At 46.8% G+C, this 27,676-nt stretch overlaps 1 protein-coding gene across 1 annotated transcript in view; it reads left to right on the top strand.

The window, feature by feature from the left end:
- Window positions 1–19,563, top strand: part of GMPR (guanosine monophosphate reductase) — a 41,586-nt gene extending 22,023 nt beyond the window's left edge. Inside the window, exons 7-9 of the mRNA XM_086469347.1 lie at window positions 4,004–4,046; window positions 10,100–10,259; window positions 19,383–19,563. Of these exons, the coding sequence (XP_086325473.1) occupies window positions 4,004–4,046; window positions 10,100–10,259; window positions 19,383–19,563 (384 nt within the window). The remainder of the gene's footprint in view (window positions 1–4,003; window positions 4,047–10,099; window positions 10,260–19,382) is intronic.
- Window positions 19,564–27,676: the final 8,113 nt, after the last annotated feature.

Here is a 27,676-nt window from a genome sequence, read left to right as displayed (position 1 = left end):
GTCACCCAAACTAAGGAGGCTAAAGCAAGTGTGAGGATATTATGCCTGAATTCTGCAGCATCCAGATAGGCATTGCTGTGTTTATTGGGGAAAGAAATGACTGAACTGCATGGTCATTACTGGAGCTCTGGCAAGAGTATCACAAAAGAGAGATATCCTCCTGAGGGAAAAACACCATATGGGAGCAAGCCTAAGTATATAATTTGGTCTAGTGGCAACAAGTATACATGGCATCCCTTAAAACTCATCACTGTCATTATGTAGATTCAGGGAGGGGCACACCCTGCCTGAGCTGAAGGAGACCATTACAGTCAGAGTATTACCACAGCTATTCTCCATCAATTCAGCAGGAGAAAGTATGTCCAGCAGTTTTTGTTATATTGGTATGGAAGTAGCAGGAAGAATGTATAAAGACTGAAAGCCTATCAGCTATCTTCATGTAGATTACAGCTGATGGTATGGTAAGGATAGTCCCTTGGGGCACTTTCTTGCATCTGCTTCTCTCTTCAGTACCTTCATTGCACTGCTCCTCTTTCTTGTTACATTGCCTCAGCTTACATATGAAGGGAAAGAAGTCCCAGTTACGGAATGAGAAAGTGAGGGTGCAGAGCACGGTACAGGCACTGCAAGGAACACAGCATACTTGAAGCCCATTCTGCAGTACCTCTGCTAGGATGGCAGCACAAACTGAGTTTTTAAATGTTTGTGTTACTGAAGTGATCATGTATGATTTTTGGAGCTGATATGTTGACGAAGAAGGTGACAATTTTTAGGCAAACGTCATAGTCCAAGTGAACGCCTGGTGTCTCTCTAGAGTCACTTACACAGAGAAGAGGGAGGTGAAATTGCACCAGATACTTTCCTCATGCTAAATTATCTTTAAGACTCAAAGCTCACCTCAGAAATTAATCTTTCATGACTCACTGAAAGAAGAGAGGAAACCCTGCCTGAGATAGAGGCACTGTTTCTGTCGTGTGCTATTTGTCTGGGAGCCAGTAGTCTCAATTTTCATTCTCGCTAATCCATTGGCCTTGAGAAAGTGCAGCAGTGAGTTACAGTGGAGGGGCCATTTAGCAGGAGAGCTCCTTCAGAAACGTCCTACTTGAGATAAAGTTTCTGTTTCTTGTAGGTCAAAGAGCTACTCTGCTGGATAGAGAGGCAGTCACATATTCTAGTAAGCCAGCAATGTGGGGAATGGAGAGCAGTCTGCATGTGTCCTCTCTCATTTGGCTATCATTTGATAGAGATCTCTCTTTCCCCTTCACCCTGCCTGGGTGATGGGCTACCAGTGTTCAGTGAAAAGGATGACTAAGGGGTTCTTCACCCAGCTACTGCCATACCATCTCTTCCTCCACACAGGACACTTTCCACAGAGAAATATGCCCAGCGTATGTAGTTCAGAATAAAGACCATGTGTATTGTTTCTACTGCTGTATATGCCACTTACTTTATATATCTTCTGCATAATAAATAGCTATCTGTTTGCTGATACTGTAGGAAGGGCTGGTTATACAGTTTATTATAAAGGTTGCTTGAAACATAGAAATCATAGTTATAAACTTATTATAAATTACATATAATACTAAATATTCAACTAGTTCATACTGTTTTTCCGTACTATATTTCTTTTCCTCAGGCTAAATCTTGTTATTGTAAAATGGTTTATCTGTTCAGAGAACAACACAGGGGAAAATAACATTATTTTAGCCACGTTAAAATAATTCTGTTGACTGGAAATCTGTTTTCTTTTAGCTTAGCACCTGGTTGTCTCAGGATTATGCCCTCTACAATCTCCATGGCCACCCTTTCCAGTAGGCTTACTTCAGAAAAATGCCAGTTCTCCTGAATTCACAGGGGTATTTGTACAGATACATTTCCCTAGGGCTCTGAAGTAGAGGCTGAGCCTGCAACAAGCTCTGTGACTGAAGCCCAGCAGTTCTAAAAGTCATCTTGAGTCCAGAGCCCAGCCCCTGTTGGGTTGAGCTGAACTGCAAGGGGAAGCTTCCCAGACAATGCAGCAGAAGCACAGTCTTATTTTCTAAACAGAGTGCTTTTTTTTTTTCACGTGGAATGAAGTGGTTTAATGTCTATAGCTTTATTGTATAGCGTCTTCTGGCATAACTGCTTAGCCTGTCCCCTTTTTGTTTCCCTTTCTGTGAATCATTAAATCTACCTGCTTATGTGAAGTAAGTGGAGACATCTACAGATAAAGAAGTGCTGTGAATCATCATCATCAGTTCCTTTTATCTTAAATGGTAACTTAGGAGCTCAGCATTTTGTAGTTTGACATTCAAGTGGTATTTTTTGAAGCTGATAATGAACACAGTAAGGCCCCCATCCCTGTGGTACTTCCGAAAGCATAAACCCTCCATCATTGCCACTACTGGCTTAAGTATGAAAGTCAGACACTGAGCCACCCAACAAGAACAGACTGAAACCATCTACCAGAGAGCATTCATATCCAGCCTGTCTCAGTCAGACAGTAAGTCAGGCAAATTCCTGACACTACTCTTTGAAGATTATTAGACCCCTCTTTCTGCCTTAGTTCTTCCTCCCCTGGCACATGCACACACACTCACACCCTCCTCCAGGCTCTGACAGACTTTTCAGAGGTAAAGAATTGCACAAGCAGAGCCCTTAACAGGAGAGAAAGATTCAGCTGTCAGCCCAGCACTCCTTTCCGGGGCTGACAGCAAGAGTGTCTAGCTCAATAAAAGGCATAATGTGCTAGAGGTTATCAGCAAATGGAATAAAAGCCTTTAAAGTTCTACCAGGCGCTGTTTGCAGTGGGATGCCCTTTGAAAAGTGACTGACTTTCGGATCCACCTGCTCAGTTTGTGTCTGAATCCTTTTCTGCGCACAGAGAGGTTCTAACACTCAGCCCCACTGCCAGCTACCCGTGAAAGCCAGCTCTAAAATGGCTGATGGTGGGGGTGTCTGGCTGTGCTCAGCCGCAGGTCATACACAGGCATGCATTTCTGCCAACAGCGAGGTGAAACAAAATGAAGTAATCGTACAGCCTGGGGAGTAGCTTCAAAAGCAGGAAAACTGTTGGCAGTCTGCAGCAGATCCTGATCATCAAAGGAATGGGGAGCCCTCTTGGTACAATGAGCAGAAGGAGCTTTCGTCTGATGCTCAGACCTTTATAGAACCTAAAGAACCATAGCACATGATGAGCTCTGCTATCTGCCATTTCTTTTTTACAGCCCTATCACACATACATAACTTCCCTCAGCCGAAACACCCTCATCAGCCACTTCTTTGCCGTGTGCTGAAACTGAAACTCATAGGTCTAAAATGCCAAAGATCTCAAAGTATTGTTGTTTCTTTACCAAACCCATAGGAAACAGTGAGGAGTATGAGGAGAGATCAATTTTCACTTACCAAAGATTAGATTACACAATTTGTTTAGAGATTATCAGATCAAAATCCAACATAGCTGATGGTGTATTTCCTCACCCCTCCCACTCTGACCTTTTAATGTATTGTAAACTGCTGAGAAAGAGATTTTAAATGTCTTTGGAGGTTTAAGGTAGGGGGTTGTGGTACCTCTGCATCACACAGCCTTTCATTAAAATGGCAGGGAATGGTTCAGATCATCAGAGGAAATTTTGTTTTCTAGTTTCTGGGATTTAGGAAATTGCAGTCAGGAGTTTGCATTGCTGCTGTTATCAGTAGTATTAGCTGGAGATTCATGAAGTGAGCCTAACAAAGGAAAGCAATAGAAAGGATTGTATGGATTCCCTAAAAACTCAGCTAAGTTGATGTATACCAATGGTGGACAGTCAGCTCTTGACACGCCCTTCTTGAGCAGGGGCCATTCTGCTGCATGTTGCAGAGTGCCAGTGCTCACTGCGCCCCTGAGTGAGCTCACTGCCACTCATTGTACTCTTTTGCTCACTGGGCCCGTGAGTGAGGTCACTGCGACTCACTGTCCTCTCCTCTTGCTCACTGGGGCCTGAGTGAACTCACTGCTACTCACTGTCCTCTTTTCTTTATGCAGGACGGAGGATGCAGCTGCCCAGGAGATGTCGCCAAAGCGTTTGGTAAGGACAGCGTGTAGTGATACCTATCACACCCCGTGTGTCTCTGCACCGTCAGCAGGGATGCAGGAGTCAATTTGATCCTCAGTGTGTAATCAGCAGTAGGTTACATTCGTTCCTGTGGGTGACTCCAGTGAAACTAGTACACCAGATGTGAATTTGCTCTTTGGAGCAGACAGTGCAAATTCTACAGTGCAAAACGTACCTTGGTTGAAGTCCTGTTTAGAAACTATCTGCCAGGTGTGCATGGGATACAGCCACTGGGACAGTAGTACAAAGAAAACTGATAAGGGTTTCTTCTGGGTAGGGTTCAAAGATGCCTGTAACATCACCAGATCTGGCTGCCCTGGACCTTGAATGGATGAAGTGATGGTGGAATGTGTGTTGGACAGAAGAACAAAACAAAAAGGCAGGCCAGATCCCTGGAGATGTTCTTGGGATCAGCTGTCCGCTTGAAGAGATGAGATTTTATTTATACTGTATCCCCTAGAGCTGAGCAGATGTCTAAAACATCTAAGTTAATAATTAACAGATTTTGCTCTTATGCTATTAGCTTCAGTGCTCTTGCTGACAGAAAGAGAATTTAATCTGTGAGTGTTTTCTGTTGGGCATCAAAGTTACGTCGGGGTGGGGGGTCAAGGTCTGGATCGTCACTTAGCCATAACCTTGCTGCAGCAGCATATGTGAACCTGATGCTAAATGCATCCTGGGCTGACAAGACACTTAAAGACACTCCCTCACCCCTGCAAAATACCAGACCTTTTGGAGATGTCACAGTGGGGTAATACCCAGAATAGAGTGAGACAGCACAGTCTCTCATTGGGATTTCAGGGTGATGCTGAACCAAGAGCTAGGATGCTACAATACAGATTACCTGCTTGGCAGGAAGCTTTGCAAGTATGGAAAGCAGGGGCAGGCCTAAACTCAGATTACAGACCTTCCAAGAAATACTCTGGGCCTCCTGGAAAGGTTGAAACAGAAATCTGTCTTCCAAGTTTGCAGACAGCTTCTGTTTTTATACAGGTCAGATGACAAGGAAGACTTAATTAGAGAATTTTAAGCACAGCCATGGAGTGGTTGCTACCAGCAAGGAATCTGCTCAGTCACAGGATTTCACAGCACCCTTGTGTTACCCAGTGGGTGATGTGACATAGGGAATAGATAGTTCCAGTTGGGTGATTCTGACATAGCTGAACAGTGGCATCCACCCACTTTGACAGCAAGATTGTATTAAAAAAACCCGCCCAAGCTCTCCTCAGCCCAGTCCACTCTGACTTCATGCTGCCTGCAGTGAGGCCTTTGTTCTGCCTCGCTTTCTCTGGCTCTGCAGCTCACCCGGTTCTTGCTGGCATTGTCATGGGGAGCTTGTGAACTGGGATTGCGACCTCACTGCATTCCCAGCTGCCTGCACAGAAACCTGGCCCATGGAAAAGGTCTTTTTTCAGCAAGAGCATTGCCAGAAGTTAGAACAACAGGAAGCAACTTCAAAGTGTTTAAAATGTTTTCTTTTGTGATGTTTATAGCAAGTCTGAAGGGTCCTTATGGTTTCTTTGGGCTAACTGAGCACAAACTTGCTTAAAACCCGTGAAAGGGCAGATTCCGGCCTTGCTGATTGTCAGGAGGTGCTGGGATTCACAGTGGTACGTGTTTGAAGGCTACCACGGGTTGTCACTGGGAGAGAGGAACATCAGAAAGCTAAAAGTGTAGCGGCATTGGTACTACTCTGACAACAGGCCAGACAGATCAGTCTGACCTGTGTGTCACAGGGCTGGAACTGACAGAGATTACCCTGAGGCAATACATTTACCGTATCTGGTTACGTATAATTGAGGTAGACACACTGTAGACATCTGACTAGCTGGAGCCAGGTGTGCATTTGTCAAAGGTGGGTGCCAAAATAAGCTTCTAGATAATGTTAGTTATCTAGAAGTTAGTTATCTAGTAGTTAGTAACTAGGGAGGAGTTACATAAATATATTGGATAGCAGAGACCAGGTGCTAAAACATACAGATGTTCAGTTTCACCTCGGGCTGGAGGCCTGGACAAAGCATGGACAAGAGACCCAAAGAGGACTTTGGGTTAAAGTGATTATACTATTTCCTTTTGGCAGATCATTGTAAAGTCTTCATGACGGGATGTTGAGGTGTTTATTATAAAGCAGTGACAAAGCAGCCATTTGAATCATAAAAAGTGTGAAGGAGTCCCAGATGTGAAGACTAGCATTGAAAAATAGCTGAAGATGTGACTGGAGGAGCAAGTTCATGGGAACAGAAGTAGGGTGATGTGAGTGCAAGTGAAGAGCTGTGGAGAACCATGAAGTAGATGATGAGAAACTTTACAGGTGGAAAGTGACACTATTTACTGGTGGCAGATGGCATTTTGACAGAGGGGAAACAAGGTAGAAGCCTATTTAAAAAAAGCCAGACGCAGAAGCACTGAAGTCGGGGAGAAAAAATGCCAGGAGTGACAGATACTTGGGGATAGACTGCTGGAATTCTGGAACTGCTGGATGGGAACCTTGTATGGATTTAGGAAAGTGAAGATGTTACTGCCATCTAGATATTGGAGATGATAATGGAAAAGATGTAGGTTGATCAGGAGGAAAAGAGGTGTTTTGATACAGAAATGAGAGAAAGCATGAAAGAGCTTTGTATTGGGCTCTCAGATGGTTCACATAACTGCACCCTTGGAAAGGCTGATAATGCAAACACATTTCTCAGAATGCCCCAGGGAGGCACTACTGTCTCCTTTTTTAAAGATGCGAAGCCAAAGCACAAAAATGCTAAGTCAAAGCACAGAATTACTAAGTTCAGTTGCCTGAGGTCACATATATTTTTGTGACACAGCCAGGAACAGAATGTGCCTTTTGAATCCTGTGCCAGCATCTTTTAACGCAATACTGCTGTTTCTTACAGCATTTGTAAGAAGAGATAAAGGAGCAGGGAAGGAAAAGGAAGGAAAAATCATGTGGAAAAGTCAACTGGGGACATTATACTGGTTCCAAAATCTACCCGACAGATCATACTGAGGGGTTTTTTCCTTGTTTTCAATAGCTCTGTGTGTATACCTACTGTTGCAAAGGCTCGCTGGCTCAGCTGGAGCACAGGTGAATGTTGATTCCAGGGCCAGCTGTGGTCCAGGCAAACTTACACTGCATCTGCCTGGAGCGCTGCCCAGGCTACAAATCCGGGCTGACTCCAGCTGAATTTGTGCAGAGCCAATCTGGTTATCAGTAACTTGTATTATCAGGCATACAAAAGACATCTGAGGGACTCCATCCAGATCCAGCAGAACTGTGTGAGCGCTGCAAGATTGGGCTGGCGTCAGCACACATGTTCTGTAATGGCTTGAAAGAGGAGGCACTGTGAAATGTGAATGGGATACAGCGTTGGCCTCAGGGGGGAAGTCAGTGCATTGAAGTGGCATTGTGTAGAAACAAGACGGGTCTAGCAAACTCTGGGAGAGCTACTGGGATGCTTGTATGCAACGCACACCATCACATCCTGTATTTTCTAGGGGGTTGTTGCCACGTGTTCCCAGTCCTCCCCAACCTAAAATAATGGCACGCTGTCTATCTGTACTGGAAAACAAAAGACTGCAGCTGGGTGTTGCAAACATCACCAGTGCTTCTGCTCATACGAAAAACCATCCATAAGTTAACAAAGACAGTGGTAAAAACTACATCCTCCTGGTTGGATGTTAAGTGATACACAAGTAGTGGAACAGACTTCAACTTTCAGACATCTTTGCAGCCACTGAAGCAGGGTGGAAAGTTCTAGAGAGCATTGGAAAAGTATATTTAATATGGGCTTGTCACTCCTGGAGCTGCAGGGCAGTAAGCACTTGTCATTCCAGTGTTGAGACGTGCTGCATCTGCTGTAACACAGCTTCTCTCTTCTGGAAGAGCTTGATGAATTATATTGTAGTTTACAAAAGTTGCTCAAATTGGATGAGTTTCAATCCTGTAATTCAAACATACTTGCTTTCCTCACAAAATACACAGACAAAAGAAAAATGATAAATAGATACTTAAGTGCACAGGAACCAAAATTCTGTGATTCTGAGGTGTAGATTTCATGTGACTGTTTTGCATTAAATTTGGAGGCTGTGAGACCCACAACCAGGGACAGGACTAGAATTTGGGATCAGGGGATAGTATTGACAAGGCAGAGTCCAGAGTGTCCTTTGGCACGCCTTTGACTTGTTTAAGCACCCTCTTTGAAACCTTGACCCCAAGTCTGTCCCTCCTTCCTCTTGTTGTTTTCTTCCACCCATGAAGAAGACATCAACTAGATTTCCCAGGGTACTTATTTTTTGCAAAGGCGGAGCAAGATTGGCCAGGTAACAACAGGAACTCCCCACCAGTAATTGAGAATGTCTTAAAGGATAAGTGTTCCCTTTGTTTTTGTCAGGTTAATAGTAGTATCAGACATGAGCCAAACTGAGGTTTTTAGAACTCGGCCATCTGAAACAAGAGAGCTCAGGAAAAATCTGCCAGGTAGCTGGCTATAAATATTGCTTGTGATGTGCTTAATGGTTTTGCACAAGCCTCATTTTAATATCTCTTTGCCATGGACATACTGTTCCTGTCAAACAATAACCAGGCAGAGGGAGGTGAGGTCAGCAGAGCAGCTGGGTGCTCTGCTCCCAGGCATTGCTGCCAGGTCTGCTCTTTGGCAAAGGGGTGGAGGGAGGGAACTGGCTTTTGTATGGTATTCTAAGATCAAAATATTCCCAAATTCAGGTTTATCTACAGAACTTTTAAACAGATGGCAGAAGTTGAGCAGATTTGATAATGATTTCACTCTTCGGATTGCAAGGTCCAGTGCCATTGTTTGGATAGTAACAGAGATCACAGCAAATTCTAATGCCAGACGTACCTAGCCTGGGGTCTCCCCAGAGTTTGGACATGTTCATAATGGGGCGGGGCATAGCTCAGGCTTGTCTGCTTTCTATGAAGTTAGGTTTATAGCCCTGTTCTTTTGCCAGTTCTGGGAAGAATCTGGGCAGAGGGGAGACCTGTCCTGACACATACACATTAAAAAAGCAGAGAGTCTGAACAGGAAAATGCTTTGTTTCAGGGATGGGTCATCACAAGCTCATGAAAGAGTAAAAGCCAAACTTTTCCAAGCAAGACTAGATATGCCAAAATATCACAGGAGAAGCTGCTGGTAGAATCGTTCCAGCCCAGCTGGAAATACTGGAAATCACAGTAGAAAATCAAAGAGTGATTCCAAAAACCTTCTTCCTGATCTTACTCCCAGTGGAACTGATTTCACGGTTTACAAAGCCAGGGAAGATGGACAGTCTTAAAGGCATGATTAAGTATTCAGTATCTGGAATATATTTAGGAGTTGTAGCTATGGGTTAGACCTCCTCTGTGGTGCATGCTCAGTACACAGAACAAGGTACTCCTTGGCCCAGAGTTTTTAAACAACAGGAAGCAAATACAACCCCATTGAGATCTTTGACAAGGGATCACCCAGATCTACACTGAACACATATGGCTGACGGACTTGAAAAATCCATCATTTCATTAAAAAATCTGCTTGTTTTATGTCAGTGTTGGGAGAAGTACATTACATTCATGAGTATGCCTTCTTTCAGGGGACATTCCCACACAGAGCTTGTAGCCTAGAAAGGTCTTGAAGTAGGAGCTGTCTTCCTCTCTATACAGCATTGAGCTCAAAAGGTCCCAGCCCTGTGATTAGGGCTTCTGAGTACTCCAGTCACAATAGTAGTTAATAAGGAACCGTGCTCAGATACTATTATGAAGAAAAGGATTAAACTGAATTTTATAATAAAGACTGTGTGGGGTGGAGTAGAATAATCTACATCTTTGCCATCACTACAGAAAAGGATTCTTTCTATTTAAAATAACAGAGAAATAAAAATCAGCATTTCTTCCAAGTTTGCTGCGTCTGTTACAGAAGGGGACTGTCTGTACCAAACTATTTAGGGTTGGCTATTGTTTTTGGAGGCCACTGTGTTCTTGCTTTGTCTTTCACCCTCTTCTCCCTTCCCTGCTTGCTTACGTGTCATTTTGCTGATCACAGGAGCCGGTGCTGATTTTGTCATGCTTGGAGGAATGTTTGCAGGCCATGACCAGTGTGCTGGAGAAATTATGGAAAAGAACGGCAAAAAGGTGAAACTCTTCTATGGAATGAGCTCTGATACAGCCATGAAGAAGCATGCAGGAGGAGTCGCTGAATACAGGTACGAATTCCATGCAGGAGCAATTGCAGTGAGCCAGCCATCCAGTAACTTCTGGAGTGGAACTGTGCAAAAGGCATCTCTTGGGAACAGGCCCATGCCTCCATTCCTGTTTAGGAAGCTGTTACCAACATTTATGGCGGCAGATCTGAGGGAGGGATGACGTCAAGGCGGAGACAGGGAGAAGGAGCTGGGAGTGGCTAGCTGAGAGCAACCAGGTTCACTCAATTGCAGTCAGTGCAGTGTGCTGTCACTGCAGCACCACCTGTGTGGTCTGGGAAGTCATTAGGCACCGTTCTGCTTTACGGTTCTCTTGGGATGTGTATGAATGAAATGCTGGAACGTGGCATACAAGGCTGCAGTTTCTGGCCCTCTGCTTGTCCAGGTTGGGTGTCCTGTTGGGAGTATGGGTTCCCGGCTGGCTGACACACTCCCTTCTGTTTGCAAAAAGTGGGTGCCTGGTGAATCAGCAAAGCTCTGCTGGGATTTCCCCAGTATAGAGTTGAGTTACAGCTGTCACACTAATGAGGGCCCAGGACCTCCAAAGCACTCAGAGTCACGGGCGGTAGCCCCAGGTCTCACTCCTGCATTTTTTGGGCAGTCTTCTTAAGCAGCAGAATTCTGCTGTACAGATTTCCCACCCCTTTTTGGGTAATAGAGCACCAGAGTAGGCCCAAATCGTGCAGCATGCGGGAGCTTGGGTTTTGAGCTAAAATCCTCAGGGGAGAGGAAAGGGAGACGGGCTTTGCAAAGGAATCAGTTGTCTATTGCTGTTTTTCTCCAGAAAGTACGGAGAATTTTGACTTTTTGAAAAAGCAGGTGACTCCAGAAAACCTCTGTATCCTTTCTCTCATGAGTGGCAGGTATACTCACTGCCTTTAGACAACATGGTTCTTGCATACTTTGTTAGAGAATGTTTCCCATCTTACAGTATACACTGGTTTATTGAGGGGTCCCCTTTGATTCTTCTCCACTGCTGGGATAGGTTCAGGTTCTGGTGCTATCTGGTAGACTGCTGTTTGTAAAAGTCTCAGAGCCAGTGACCTTACCTACTGTTCCAGACATTCAGGATTGATGGGTTTTGTTGGCCTCGTCTGCTACAACTATAGCTCCAACACGTGAGTTTTTCCCAATGTGTCCAGCTGCTATCATGGGTAACAGTTGCAGCACTGTGAAGGTGACAGTGCAGAACGTAAAGCAGAATGGGATCCACAGAACAAAATGGAATTCACGCTTTGATACAGAGACACGCTGACAGGACCATGTCAATCGCAGACATCACGCTAGATAGAAGGCATCTTTGATCCTACCTCCTGTCCTCCACCCCAACATTGGCTTTTGTGGTGGTTTTTGTCTGCTACTTCTGAAGAGTTAAAATGTGCCATACCAGTGTGCACTAGTTCTCCTAGCACTTCACAAAGTCGTAAGACACAGCCTACTTCAGAGCATTTACATCTGTTTCCTTTGGCCTAAATCATAGAATCATAGCATGACACAACAGTTTGGGTTGGAAGGGACCTTTAAAGGCCATCTAATCCAATCTCCTGCCGTAAGCAGAGACATCTTTCGCTAAATCAGGTCGCTCAGAGCCCTGTCCAACCTGACCTTGAATGTTTCCAGGGATGGTGCTTCTATCACCTCTCTGGGCAGCCTGTGCCAGTGTTTCACCACCCTCATTGTCAAAAATTTCTTCCTTATATCTAGTCTAAATCTGCCCTCTTTCAGTTGAAAGCCCTTGCTCCTTGTCCTATCGCAACAGGCCCTGCTAAAAATTTTGTCCCCATCCATCTTTTATAAGCCCCCTTTAAGTACCGAAAGGCTGCAGTAAGGTCTCCCCAGAGCCTTCTCCAGGCTGAACAACCCCAACTCTCAGCCTTTCTTCACAGGAGAGGTGCTCCAGTCCTTTGATGATTTTTGTGGCCCTCCTCTGCACCTGCTCCAACAGGCCCATGTCTGTCTTGTGCTGGGGACCCCAGAGCTGGACATAGCACTCTAGGTGGGGTCTCACCAGAGCGGAGTAGAGGGGGAGAACCCCCCCCTCGACCTGCTGGCCACGCTGCTTGTGATGCAGCCTGGGATACAATTGGCCTTTGGGCTGCGAGCGCACATTGCCGGCTCGTGTCCAGCGTTTCGTCCACCAGTACCCACAAGTCCTTCTCGGCAGGGCTGCTTTCAATTCTTTCATCCCCCAGCCTGTATTGATACTGGGGGTTGCGCCGACTTATGTGCAGCACCTTGCACTTCACTTTATTGAACCTCATGGGGTTCACATAGGCCCATTTCTCAAGCTTGTCCAGGTCCCTCTGGATGGCATCTTGTCCCTCAGGCATGTTGATGGCACCACTCAGCTTGGTGTCATCTGCAGACTTGCTGAGGGTGAACTCGATCCCACTGTCTATGGCACTGATGAAGATACTAGCTCCTAGACTGCAATAATAATGGAGACTAAGGAAGGCTCGTGGTAGACATTGTGCAGGAGAGACCTGGAGACAAATGAAGCCATTAGCTTTCCTGGTCTGGCAGAAAACCCGGGCTCTTTAAAAGAGAAGCCTATGTGAAAATGGGGAAGCAGCTTGTGGATGCTGCACTTTTACCTGATAGTCTGTGCTGACTAGACAGTTCAGTGCTACTTCCTGAAGAAGACTTACGAAGAGAAGAAAATCGATTGGACAAAAGGATGAGATATGATAGTAAAGAGTTTTCCAAGGGTAAAAAAGCTTGTGATGAGTTTTGGCAAGTTCCAAGGGCATTTGTTTTTGCAGGGGAAAAAAAAAAAAAAAAGATATTTCTTAACAAGCAAATGTATACAGTGAATACTGTAGTTTGAGAAGAACATGTATATCCTGACAGATTTTTAAAGCCAGGATTTTTCTGCATCTAATAGGATGAAAAGGGGACAGGGATACCTCTACCTTCTGCCTGAGGAGGATGTACATGTCTTTGAGTGACATATACCCTTCCTACTTTACCTGAGCTTGTGTGCCTCTTTCTGGGGTTCAGCTCAGAAGCTAGTGAGAAATGTGCAAGGTTTGGGTTTTTTTTAATCTCATATGGGGCTGCATCTGGAGCAGTTAAAAGCACACCTGTCTGCAGGGATCTGGCTACCCTGAGGACAGCCAGTGGATTGCTTAGGGGAGCAATGTGACTGGCTTTCCACCAGGTTTACCTGCAAGACTCTTTTGGCACTGGAGATTCAGCATGCTTTTGCTTTCAATATCACAACTGTTTATTTGCAGAAGAAAGAGCTGCACAAGACTTCATCTACATATGAGACAAGCTGAAATGATGCACCAGAAAGATGTGCTGCATACCTCTGAGCTTTGATTCACTCTGGGTTCATATACCAGTTCCCAGAAGCAGTGTACAGTTTTGGGGCTTTTTTTGTCCACCAGTGAATCTGCTTGTTATTGAAGCCTCTGAACAAATGGTCTGAGTGGACAGCACTAGTAATTATATCATAATTTAAAAGTGGCAGCTGCCAGTTAGACAGAGGTGCTGGCAACCTTTTATCTGAACTACTCTAACTTATCATCCTTTGTTACCCTGTGCGTGTGTCAGCCAGAGTGTGGGAAAGGCCTGATGCTGGTCAGGCACATAGTTAGTGGCAGTCCCCTGAGAGATCGCAGAGCAGCCCAAGCGTGCTGCCTGGATCTCAGTGCAACATAGTCATTTAGGGCCTGGCCACCACAGAGCTGGTGAAAGTTGCAGGAAAAGTTTGAGAAAGCTTATTGTACCAGTGGGCCAAAGGACTAAGGTGGCAGCTGTCAAATTCTGCTCCACAGCTCAGTGTGCTCGCTGCAGAATCAGACTACTTGTCACTTCATCTTCTCAAAATTACACATTTTGGCTGGAGAACCTGAGCCTCCAGCAAACAGTTAAAATTGACAGGTAAGGTGAGATGGGCTGTAGCAGGGAATACAGTCATGAGAGTAATTGTTTTTGTAATGAATATGTCAAGTTGGTCCCATTTTTGTATGAAATCTGTGTACTCAGTTTCATTACTTTTATGTTATTTATATATTGGTTTATTTTTACATTTTTACCTACTTTCATGAGGAACATGGATCAGAGCTGTGGATTTCTGAAAGGCAATTATTAAGTTTCTTTTATGGGAGAAAAGAAATAAGGCAAGCAGGAACAGAGACCTCACACAATATTGTTCACTTATGGCCAATTTGCTTTTGTTAACCCTTTTGAGATTTCACAGGTTTTGTGTGAACGCTGCAGTTCTACTGTGGTCACTCAGCAGTTCACAGCTGCTACTAAGCTGGGTTTTGGCATTTCACACTAACTGTAGGGTGGAATTTGGGCCACAGAGACAGAACAGCACTGGCAGCTGGCTGCTACTTCGGCTTTTTTCTGTATCCTGAATGATAGCCTGGAAGACCTGCCCCCAGTTCCTGCCATTTCTTAAATGCTCCACTCATAAGGTTGCCACGTGCCGGGGCAGCCTGAGCCCTTTCTCCTGACCCACGTTTTGCTGGGCTGACAGGGCACCATCACATGTTCTTCTCCCCATCCATCCTGCCAGGATTCCCACCCACCGTGCACATCCCTCCATGCCTGTAGCAGGCTTGAGCTGGCTGGGAGTTATGCGGCGCACCGCAGATGGGACTCTGTGCAAAGAGTCTAAAGCAAATAGTCCTGCCTTTCTATTCACTGTTCAAGGGCTGAGAGAGGCAGAGTCTCTGCTGAGAAGACCTGAGCACACCTTTCCCAGCTGTTGAGAGTCCCAATTGCTCCATCTTCACCTTTCTTTTTAGAGAAAGGGTTATTTCGGGTCATACTCCAGGAGAGATGTCAGAGCTGCAAATCCCTCAGCAGTCCTGCTGACTTGCTTATGAAGCTCTCTGCCAAGTGTGCCAGCTTTTGTGACACCCCTTGTAATCCCTGCATGGCCTCTGCCCAGGCATTTGTTGCTGGCAAAGGTCTCAACTTGGGGATTTTTTTTTTTTACTTGGTTTCATTTATGGCCAGCTAATAGAAACTTCTGATCACTGTTGGGTAATTAAACACATAAGTAAACACCTTTCCTCCCCCTTTTCCAGACTCCACTTAAACCAGACACTTCTTTTTGCCCCACCATGTCTCAATTCTCCTTGCTTTCACCACAGATCACACTCTGTCAACACTCAGGGTGACACAGGACATTGTGGTAATGTGTGTAATGGTTTCTGTCTGCCACTCCTTCTTACTGTGCCTTCTCCCTCATGGGCTATCCACAGGCCACAATCCCTCTGCTGCTGTCCCTTCCCTGGCATAGGTCACCCGGGGACTACAGTCCCTTTGGGAGTGCACACCTTTGGCATGGAGCATCTCCTTCTGGGAACACATCTTTAGCTGCCTGTCTCCTTAGGCATGGCGAGGTGTGCCTCCTCTCCCAGTGGCTGCTGCTGGTTCTTAAATACACTTGAGCAAAGGTGGCATGTGCTCCCTCGACTGGCTGAAGTTTCAGTGGCTCACACCATTTCAGAGCCAGGTGGAACCATCTCTGTGACTGGCAAGAAGCAGATCATGGCCTTCTCCCACACAGGTCACACCGGCAGCTCTTGCTACCCAACCTCTACCGTCTTTGCCCAGCACAGTACCCATGTGTGTGACAATTGGGCACTCATGTAAAGTAAATGCATGCTTATGCCTGTATTAACGAGGTGCTTGGGCAGAAATTATTTGGGCATGCATGCATGCATGAATTGGACACTTATGCAAAAATTAATTGGGAATTCATGCATAAATTAATTGGGCACTCATGCATTAATTTATTCAGTGCTCCTGCACTTGTGTGGCGTGCACACAAGAACACAGCAAGCCCAGAAATTTACAGCACTCCTCACCTCTGCAGGGCCCATGTCAAAGAACTCTTTGAATGTGAATGCATTATGAACTCTTTCAGCGCCACCACACTCTTAATGTACAGCAGTTACAAACTCCACTCTTCCTGCCTTTGGACCAGACAGTAGGGATCGGTACTGTAACAGTACACTTACTAAAATACCACTCCTCCATCCTGAGGACCACGTTAGAGGGGCTAACATCACAGTTTGGTTATATACCCATCACAGGCTCCACCCCTGGACCAGACTACAGCAGTTAATAGTGCAGCAGCTTACTAAAATTCCACCCACTCTCCCTTGGGAACCTGAAGACAGGACTCATCACCATAGTCTGAGCAACATGTTATCTGTTACAACCTCTTCCCTTCTCCCTAGAGGACTGGAGTATCGGGGTTAACAGTAACATGGCCTGAATACATACTCCTCAAAACCTCCCCTCCTCATCCCTGTGGACAAGACTACGGAGGTCAATATTAAACAGTCTGACCATGTGCTTATTACAAACTTCACACTTTGTTTCTGCAAAACACGTAACTAAGAAAGCCCCAACAGTTTGAGTATATACGCACTGCCAACTCCACCTCTCACCCCTGTGGACCCCTGTCAGGGCTAACACCATCATCATCTGAATACTTGCTACAAACTTTAGGACTTGTCCCTTCAAAACAACCAACTGGGAACATAACGGCAGTTCAGGTTACTCACTTTAGCATAAGATTGTACAAGCAAAAATTACCACCACTGTTGAAGGTACCAGTAGGGCCATGAGTTCAGTAGCTGTAGGTCTTCATTTACAGCCAAAAGTGGGGGTGCGTGGACCATGTTCACATGTGGCAGTGTGGGCATTTCCCCATTTGGGGAGTAAGATGGCACACCAGACAGCTTCGCTGTCCTAGGGCTTGCTCCACAGCCGTAACAACAGCAACTGAGCTCTGACCTTTTTACTGCGCTTGCAGTTGCTTAACTCACAGCTCTAGATTTCTGTCCCACTTCAGCCTATACTCATTTTCCTTCTGGAACATCTGTTATTCCTAGTGTGTAGGGTAGGAGCATGGAGAATTTCCAGACGTTTTGGACACTTTTTTACAAGGATGAACATGAATCTGGACTCCAGGCATTTTCTGTGGAGCTAATCTTACACCTTTCTTTCAGCATGCTTCCCCTAGTATGGTATCTATAGGTTACTCCTTGATCAACCAGTCATCCCACCAGCTTATCAGCCAGTACTAGCGGAGCAGTCTAGCTGTTAGGGCTTTGGGGCTGTGACATTAGGTGTTCACCACTTTTGTAGGTTTTGGACTCCAAAGCCAAAAGTGGCATCCCGCAAGCTCCAGCTTCCTACCACCACCATAACGACTGCAGGGGCATCCCCCCAAGGGCAGTGTCTGTAAGTGTCCCACATCTCTGTAATTTTGCTCTGAAAAAAGGACTGCCAAGTGCTCACGCTCTCGGGAGCAATGTTCCCATCTCTGCAGGGCTGTAGCTGGGGCTGCGTTCGCAATCAGCTCTCTGCTATCAAAACTTTGCAACTTACGGCACAGATGATGCTCAAGCATGAACTAACAGGGCAGTCGTGTTTGAACTGATGGGGCATTCATGCATAAATTAATTGGACTCTCATGCATGAACTAATTGGGCAGCCATGGATGAATGCAGAAAACCCTGCATTTCTTGCCCAGTACAGTCTGCAGAGCTCTTCAGACAGCAGGGTCTGGTAGGTAAAATTCACACTGGTTTCCCCAAATTCCAGACATACACTCTCACAGTCTCGTAGGAAGCTCCCTGGAGCCCGAGCTGAACCTGACTGTGACTGGAGGAGGTGGGCATGGCCAAAAACCAAGCTGCAGAATGGCAGCATGACAACTGTTGTGTTTGGTGGGCCAGGCCTTCTCTTCCTCCTGGCACTGGAGCTGAAAATAAAAGCCTGTGAACTCCCAGCAGCGCAGGCCCTACAACACACCACTGAGCCCCATGGAGTCTGCTAGGTGGCAGCGGTACATACATTTTCCATTGGCTGTTTATTACAGGGTTTATTTAAGAGTTTCAAGAAAGAGTCAATTACTCATCAGATGTAGGGAGATTAATCATAGTTCCTTATTCACATGGCATATTAACACTTCTCCTTTATTGTCTCCCTAGGGCTTTGACCTCACATTTAAACTAGCAGAATGAAATATAGCCAGGCTCACACTGAAGTATCTTGTTGTACTGAGGTAGCCTGAAGTAGCCGCGTTGCTGTTGTTAATGATTTACAAATGGAGCCTCCAAACAGGCATGTCCTTTCTTTCTTGCACTATCCCCTAGACAACTTGTTTAAGGGAGAAGTAAATAAAGACACATTTACAATGACAGCTCCCAGCCGCAACTTCTGTCTCCATTTTGTAGGAGATAAGGAGAGCAATCCTCTCCCCCTTCCGCATTTCTCTTAGACCCCCCTCTTCCTGAGGCCTACCTCTCCAGAGGAGCTAGTGTGCTGTGCAGAACAAGCTTGCTGTAGAGCCAAGTGAGATCAGCTGGTGATTGGGGAACTCTGCTGCAGCAGGAATTGCTGAGCATGAGTCTGGAGAAAGCTGAAGGACTGAAGGATTCTTCCATCGTGCAGCTCTTCAGATGCGCTTTTGGGAACGGCGCAGTCTGCACTGGCACGTGCCTGTATGTGACCATATTTTCTGGCCTTTTTGCCTGGCTCTGAACTGCGCTAGCTCACCGTGTAGTTTCAGGAGACAGCTCTGCAGGGGGATTCTGTGACAGGTTTCCTACTGTGGGCTCTGGAGACTCAGGCTGGTAGGAGACAGACGGAGCATTTCTGTCTGCATCTGGTCAGTGACATGGGCCAGCGCCCAGGGGCTGTGAAGCCGATGTAGAGCTGTGCTGAGGGGTGCCTGCTGAGAAGCAGCTCCAACACTTCTGTAAGGTGCCTGAGCCTGGCCGTTCCTTATACTTTAAAGCTTGCAGCTCTCAAGATCAGATTTACCTTTCAGTAAACCTGGAGGCTTCACTTCCTTCTAGGCAGATGGTGGAGGGGAGGAAGGGGCAGAGCCGTAAAGACGCTTGTGGGATATTGGGGCATCTACAAGATTTGTCTGCTTCTAGTTCCCAGTATTGGTGGTGGCTGGAGCTGAGGCATTTCCATGCTTGAGAGCACAAAGCAGCACCAGGCAAGCAAGCAATGATGCTGAGGGGAACATTTGTAAGCTGCAGCATGCAGCGTATTAAGCTACACATTGCTCCGGTAAACACAGTACTATGTTTTGCACCTAGACATAAGTGCAGTGACTGATCTCTTCTCCAGGGCTTCAGAGGGCAGAACTGTGGAGGTGCCGTACAGAGGGGACGTGGAACTCACCATCCTGGACATCCTTGGGGGGCTGCGCTCCACCTGCACCTACGTGGGAGCTGCCAAACTCAAGGAACTGAGCAGGAGAACAACGTTCATCCGGGTCACCCAGCAGCACAGCCAGGTCTTCTCTTAGCCGAGGATGGGGGGGCTGGAGAGAGAGGGGTGGGGAGAGGAGCAGGAAGGGCTGCTGTTTTGTTTTGCTTTCTCCTCCATGTTGTGTTGGTGGCAAACTCTCCTCTCTGTCTCAGAATGGCAGTGTCATAGCCATCGGAGGGGCTGTGGCAGGGCTTTGGAAGGGGAAGGTCGTGCTGTCAACACAGTGCCATTGGTTCAAAATGTAACAGCCTCATCTTTTATCGTTGTGCCTATTTTATTTTTTAATGAACAGTTCTTCACCTGTTCTTTCCCCCTTCTGATAAATAGCTGCTGAAACCTCAATTAATAAGGAATTGGCTTGTACAGACATGGCTGTTAGGCCTGCACACATACACACGTTCCCTTTTTTAAGACTGACCTGTCACCTGCCACCGCTTCTGACAGTGCACCCTCCAGAAACTGCAGGCTGGGAGAGAAAAAGATGCAAGGAATTGCATGGAAAAAATCAAAAATAACATTCTCTTGGTCTTTGTTCTGGCAAAAGAATGGATGTTTGTGGCACGGCTGCCAGCCTGCAGAACGGCAGAGGTGGATGCTGGATGAGGCCTGGCTGCTGGTGACTTCTTACTGTGGTGATCAAAATGCCACATCTCCTCCACGGTCAGTTCACAGGGCTGGTACTGCCGTTCTCACTTAAATCTCCCTATTCAATGGGCTTGCCTTTTCAGAGAAGCTGGCATTGAATGTAGCAATCCTGTGCTGTCCCCCTGCCCCCGTCTGTGGGGATCATTCAGGAGAAAACCTCTCAGAGCTTGCCTGCTTTTTCGTGCATGTACTTACTGAATTACCTGGGTTCCTGCTTTTACCTGCTCTCTGTGAACCGATTGGTAAGACACTGAAACTCAGCAACAGTAACCCAAGGGGCGGGTTTTCTCTGCAGCCCGCCCTGTTCCCATCCATTTAGCAAAGATGTGAAAATGCTGCGCTGTGCATTGGCTGGGGCTGGGTGAATGAGGCCAGAGAGATCAAATCCACACTTGGTTATTTGGTACCGCTCCTTTGCGGTCCTTGACACCATGAAAAGCAAAAGAGCTTTTGGCAGAACAGCCCGCTTGCAAGACACTGGTTAGCTGAGATGGAGTTAAAGCATTTGCTCTAAAGGCAGTAATGAATGTTTAAGACTCTGGGTAACACTTTAATAAACTGTAATGGCCCGCTAATTAATTGATAAATCACAATGAAATTTCTTTGGAAATACACATCATGCAGCCACATGAATACCACAGTAGCTCATTATGATAAACGATGTAAAAGTGAGCACCAATGAATTAATAATGCTGTGCCACTTACTTTAAAGTGCTGCTGAAACTGCAATATAGCTGCTGTTACTTCAGAGTCTTACTTTCCTCTCTTGTAGACATCTGTGGAAAGAGGCAGGCTTCCTTCCTTTGAAAAGCAAAAGAGCAATCTGTAGGAAGAGGAGTAGCAAAGAGAAACTCTAGAATTCAACTCGTGTGCTGGACTGCTCAAAAAGCCATGCACAAGGATTGGTACCATTGACCATGCTGAGGAGCCAATCTAGGCCAGAAGCTGATCCCCGGTGATTCTGAAGTGTGTTGTGCATGTTAGAAGAAGCACGGAGTATCTTCTAAATAGCCTGGTGTTTTAAATGTCTTCCATTTAACATGTAGGGCATAATTCTTAATTGTGGTATGACCCCTTCCTCTGCTTTGGATGTGAATGTGAGTGCAAGTTACGCTTGTGCTGGCTTTAAGGACCGTTCGTCCTGCCCACATACCATAAAGGAAGCTGAATGCAGAAGAGAAGCAGGCCCTGTGAACAAAGGAGCTGATCTCTATTCCCTCCAGCCTGAAAGCACCACGTTAAGAGGATGCCAGGCTTCTTTCCTGCAAACCCTTCCGTGGACCACATGCTGCTCTTACCTGCAGGAAGCCCGGAGCACAGGCAGGATTCCTGCTTCTCCGTATGGCTGTAGGAGGGCACCGTTCCTTTAGTTATGCGATGTGAAGGGTCGGGGTACAAAGGGGTACAAAAAGGACAAGAACACCTCCGTCAGGAGTGGGATTAAGCCTGGCCGCAGGTGTGTCTCCACACTCGTGCCTTCATACGTGGGAAGCGCAGCAGCCTGCTGGTCTCGGCCTAGGCTCGCTAATGCTTTTCTACTTTTTTTTTTTTTTAGCTACATTTCTAAATGGAATTTAAGAAAGACATATACATATAAAAATATATATATTTGTAAACATTTTTTAAAAAGACCATAGACATGCTGAGCAGAATAGCTTCATGTTTTTGGCACAGTTTCTTCTCCAAAGGGCGAGGGGTGGGGGCTGCCACTCTGCAGGTGTGGTGAGTGTGGGGCCTCCTCCCCGGGCAGGCTGCACACTCCCACAGCCAGCCTGTTAAACCCGCTTTCCTCCTCCTTCTGTACATCCCTCTGACTGGCCAGTGACTAACAGGAAGGGACGGGAATAGGCTAATCTTAAATTGTCCCAGGCTGTGAGTGACAGTGACACTAAGAATAGTTACTGATGAAGCTTTGACTTAGGGTAGGTATTTAATTTTCTACAGAGCAGCTCTTACCATCATTTTGATAAGCAGCATGTTTTCTGTTTCATTTTCTCCTTCTCTCTCCAAAGTGAGTGGGAGAGAGAAATTGGCTGCAGAAAGGCTGAACTGGTGGCATGTCTGTGTCTCACCCACAGTTATATACAAGTTTTGTTCAGGGATTAACCCTCAACTATGCCCAGCGCTCACCATTCACACGGTACATGTCCAGCTCTCGGACAGGCTGCAAAATGGAAAAAAAGACGAGCTTGAGCCCTGCCTTAACACCCAGTCCTGTGCTCTCGTAGTTGCCCTGATCTTCACTTAGCCCCAGGTCCTGCGCCCTGCTCAAGCCCGCTGCCACTCTTGCAAGGAACTGGGGCAGAGCAGGAGCCAAGGGCACGCTATGCCTGGCAGGGTGGTGCGAGCAGAGACCACAACCACTGACAGCTGCCATGTGCCATATGTGGATCTACCTCACCTGCACATTCAGCTGGGTTCCGTGTCACTTGGTGTCCTCCTGTGGGAAGCATCATTCGTGAGTGCTCAAGTGTTGGGTGATTGTGCATAATGGTCTTCTTTAACCCTCCCACCCCAACCCCATCCTGTGTAGAGGAATGCTGCACGTGCGATAAGCTGTGCCACAGGCCTAGTTCAAGCCTGCTTCCCCCAGCCGGCCAACTGTTGAGCACCCAAGAGCAATGCTGAGGTCCGGCCTGCTGGCTCCACAGTGATCTAGTTTAACACACCAAAGATCTATGAGCAGGGATGCCAAAAAAGGCAACATTAAAGCAACCCCTGCTGAGCGTGTCCGTCTCTGGCTTCTTGAAACGTCAGGAGATGTAAGACACCCCCACCGCTCCCAGCCATATTGTGGGGTGGCCTTGCTGCAGCATGTTTGGCCGGGCAGGCCAGCTCACCGCGCTTACCTGAGCTCTCCTTGGGGACGATGGTCCTGGCACAGCAACAGCCTTGCTCGCGCCCAAGTGACTGTGTGGTGGCTGCGGGGAGCATGGGTGTAGACCTCCCCATAGGTGGGAGGCCAGCCTGTTAGAGCGGCGGGCCTTGAGCCAGCATCCTGCCAGATGCAAAACAGCCACCCAGGTCTCCTTTTGCTGAAAGAAATGAGTGCTCACGCCCAGGGGGTGCACATTCCCCCTCCCCGCCATTGGCACAGCTGCTTGCCCCTATCTGCCATGGGGCAGGGGCTTTGGCTGGGCTCTTCTGTGCAGCTTTCTTCTCACCTGGCGTGGCAGGGGGGGCATTGAATGTAAGATGGGGCCACCCTGTAAATACAAAGAGTTGTAGGCAGGGCAGGAGGAGCCTCTGCTTGCATTTGGAGGGGCTTTTCCCACACAAAGTGCACTTGTGTCTTCCTTTCAGCTAGTCAGGGGGAGAAAGAATGGGGGTGAGCGAGAAGCACAGCAGCAATTAGCCAAGCCCCACCATGCTGGGACAGGGGCTGGTGTTTTTCAGTCATGGACACGATGAGTTTGAAGCCTTTTCTGAACCAAGCACCCCCTAGTTTATGCCTGTTGAGCTCCACCAGCTTGAACAGACTTGCTGCTACAGCTTTCTGCCAGCGTGCGTGCAGCGTCCGTCTCTTGCTGCCTCCCACCCCTCTGCCTGGGGGATGCTTTTTAGTTGCTAATACTAGTTTTATACCAGAAGTTCTTTGTTGGAGCCAGGAGGGCTTTTGCAACCAGTGCCATGTTCAGCCTTGCTTGTGTAGAAGAGAGAAAAAACCAAACGAGGCAAGGCCCAAGAACAGTAGTCTGCCTTCTGCAGCAGCCAGGGCTGGCTAGCAGGAGAGGGCAGGGCCCTTGCCCGTGGGCTGGGAGCTGCCGGGGGGGCGGAGGGGCCGAAGCATGGCTCTGTTAGATGCTGGCACAGCGGTGTGCTCCTGAACACACCACAGACCACCCCCCTGCAGCCCTCGCTTCGCTTGTGGGCATTCGGATATTGAAGCGAGCCCTCCTCAGGATCTACTTGACACACTGTTTACTGGTTGACATTTTCATACATAAATAAGTAATTCAGAGCCCAAAACTCCTCGGTGTTGCCTATGATAACTGAAACGCTTCTGCATAATCGGCCAAGAAGAGCCGATGAGCGCTTGGCCTGTTCTTGCCCCACTTGGCCCTGCTGAGATGGCGACGACGAACACTGCCTCCCCTCCCCAGCGTGTGCAACGCCTCCAGCGCACATGGCTCCATCAGTTAAAGCGTTCAAAAGTTGTAAATGGGAAGTTTTTGTTACGCAATAAAGAGCTTCACTCTGATGGCCTGGAAAGGGTTTTACGGCCGTGGACGGTTTGAGGCATTGTTTCTGCGTCATCGCGAATGAAAGCAAAAAAAGCAAGCGCTCCCAAATGCGTTGCTGGGGGGGAAAACTAAATCGGGCAGATGACTTCCCTCGGAAAGCTCTTTCCCATTCAGGCATAACTCATAAAGACGAAACATGCATTTGCAATTGGCACTGTTATTTTATTAGTACGAGTATACTGAAACAATAAACTTGTACTGGTATACAGACAATTTCTTTAAAACAATTTTGTTCAAATTTTGAATCAAACATTGTTTTATTATAATAATGAAATAATTTCTACCTAGAAAACCTGCAAGCACCATCAAAGAAAGGGACCATAAAATTCAATAAACAGACGCGAGTGTATCCTACAAATAGACACACCACCATTAGAAAATAGAATATGAATTCTTCCATTTTTTTAATATTTGTTTTAAAAAAGCTAGTGCAAGTACAATATTTTACACTGGAATTACAGAGAGTATGCACGCATATGGAAAAAAGTTCTCCTGTCACAATAAAAGCTCTTAACTATGTCTGTATGCACTTAAAATCTTCTCCTCTTTTCAGTAAGGTGCAAAACGTTATTCCCTCCCTATTTCTCCTTTGTACTGGCCATGTCAGCTCAATTTCTCCCCAACACAAAGCTGCGATATCCCTTTTACTGGGCCTACACTAGGAACTACACTGGAAGTGTGATTTGCAACAACCCTCATTAGTAATAGCGACAATTTAAAGAATAAAACAAAAAAACAACAAAACACCTTAAAATCTACTGCGGTAGAATGGCTAAACCTCACCCCGGCATGGCCAAGCGCCGCTGCCGGCTGCCGGGAGTGGTGACATAGCTAGTACAAAATGGTTTTCAGTAGCTCACCCGAACTGAAAAAGGTTGGGAAATCCCCCTCCCCCGCTTTTGTAACACTGTGAAAAGAACAGTGTTCAACAAGTTAATATATTATTCCAACAAAAACAAACAAAAAAAAAAAGAGCAAATACATACATTAGTGAGTTTCAACATTAGCTGACTGTCGTGAAGAGTCGTATCTATGCCCTAACAGATTAGTAACTTCGCTAAGAGGCCGGTCAATGGCCAGACACAGGCTGAGCCACCTGCAGCCGGCCGTGGCCCGCTTTTGCCCTTGGCTACCCAGATCCAAACCCGACTGCCTTGGAGAGGAGTTCTGCAGAGCATGTTCAAGGGGAGAGTGCGTGGGTCCTGGATTTTAAAGCCAGCACCAGGGTGGGATCCCCTCACCGGCTGGTGGGGAAGGGGCAGGGCGGTGCTGCCCAGGCAGCCGGCGGTCCCACACCGGCTCCATGCCAGCTGAGAATCTGGGCCCTGAAGTTTCTGCTCGTCAGCAATCCCGTAGTAGTACAGCAACGACAGCTTCAACGAGTGACTAACGCTCGCTGCAAACAACACTTCCAATGCATACCTACTGCGTGGTCGAGGGAAAGGGCACAGGAGCTTTGACTGCTCAAAATAGAAACGAACAAAAAAGAAACAACCTTGGATGAAGCCTCCATAAAATCCTCAGTGGAAGACTTGAGTCCTTTCAGCTAACGACAAGAAAAAACTACAGAAACCTTAGAGACTGTTATTGTATAAATACTACCTGTTGGCTGAATGCACTTCACTGTAACACAGCTGGGGCTGGTTTGCTGAGCGCCCAGGGCTCACCTGGACAGGGCGAGTTTTTCTGCCCCATGTGCCTGCGGGAGCCAAAGCCTCGGTTACCCTGGAGGGAGGGGGACGGCAGCAGCCTGAAACTTCACCCGCTCCGCCCTGCTGCCGGCTCCCAGCTGCCCAGCTCAATCTTTGGACAGGAAAAGGACCTGCCTCAGGATCCTCTCCTTTTGGCTTCTGAAAAACACCGGTCTCGCCATTGGTCAAGACCATCACTGGAAACGTGCTCTGTGTGACTAACTGCTCCCCGGTGGCTCTGACAGCAGAGGTGGGGGAGAGGGGCAGTGCCAGGGGTGGGAAGGCCGGGTCGCCTTGGGTATCGCTCTGCTGTGAGCACTGGGCTAGGATCCCTTGTTATAAGCACTTCTTGCTCAGGGTTATACTCTTTGGGTTTCGTCTGGAACAGGAAGTGCTGAAAAAACGTGGAACAGCATCCCAGAGAGAGAAGAAAACGGGACCGAAAGGCTTCAGGCGGGAACTAGGCAGGTCGCACTCAGCTGGCTGCAGCTCTCCACCCGAGGGCTTCTGCCGGCCCCGGCAGGGGTGCGACACCTGCGAAGGGCATGGCCGAGGCCTCCCCCAAACCCGGCCTTGCCCTGTGGGTGGGCTGCCGGGGGCTCCCTCGGCACAGGCAGCAGAGACTTAAAGCCGAAATACAGCTGGAGAGTGAGACTCTGGTTTTGCACAGTCGCCACCCTTTGAAGTGCCCAGTAGCTGCACTTGAGAATTGCTGCTCCAAGGTGTATTTTCAGCACAGGAATAAACAGTGTGAAGCGTGACTCCATTCCCCAGAAATGGGACCCATGTAATACGAACAGAAAATTAAGCACAGTTGTTCTTTAAGAGCCTTTTAAGTAATAATTCTTCTGGCCAAAGCCAATACAAATCAGATCATCTAGACATGACATTTTCTATATACAAAAAACATGTAACTTTCAACCTTTCTCTGCTTTTGTATTTAAAAATTTTTTTTTTTTTTTTTTACAAACAAGGTATGAAACTCACTGTTCAAACAGAGCCATCTCTTTTTCAAACACTGAATGAATCATTCCAACATTCATTTTTCTTTTGTGCAATTTTTTAAAACATTACCTGTACTCCTCAATGTGAGTGCTTCAAAAAAAGTTTCTATTTTTAATAAGCTTCTCAAATTAGGTTTACATCAAAAAATATTCCCACAAGGTATAGTGCTACAAGAAAAGATCCTATCAGTAAAGGTAACACATCTGAAGCGAGGTCGTCTATGTAAAAGAAATTGAACTCTGGAGTAGAGGTGTGCAACGTGTTTGGAATTTCCCTACGGACACAAAGCAAGGCTGCCCTCAGGACAGGGAATCAAGTGGACGTGTAAGCATACGCGCCAAAGAAAAATTCACACATACTTATTCGTGTGCAAACAGACACTCCTGTCTGGGGGTGTGTACGCACGTATGCATATCTGCATCAACAAATTCTCATTTTTCTAGGTGTTTCAGCGGGGGTGTGTGTGTGTGTGTGTGTGGATAAACCAGAGGAAAAGGAATTACTGCCTGCACCCTGGTGGTGCAGTCCTTCCCCTTGCTTTTCACATCAGCACTGGCCAGAGCCC

This window comes from Leptosomus discolor, chromosome 8 (genome assembly GCF_034619465.1).
Source record: "Leptosomus discolor isolate bLepDis1 chromosome 8, bLepDis1.hap2, whole genome shotgun sequence".
In the NCBI taxonomy this organism is placed as follows: Eukaryota; Metazoa; Chordata; class Aves; order Leptosomiformes; family Leptosomidae; genus Leptosomus; species Leptosomus discolor.
The sequence above is the reverse complement of the archived record's forward strand: the minus strand, read 5'-3'. Positions and strand labels throughout refer to the sequence as shown.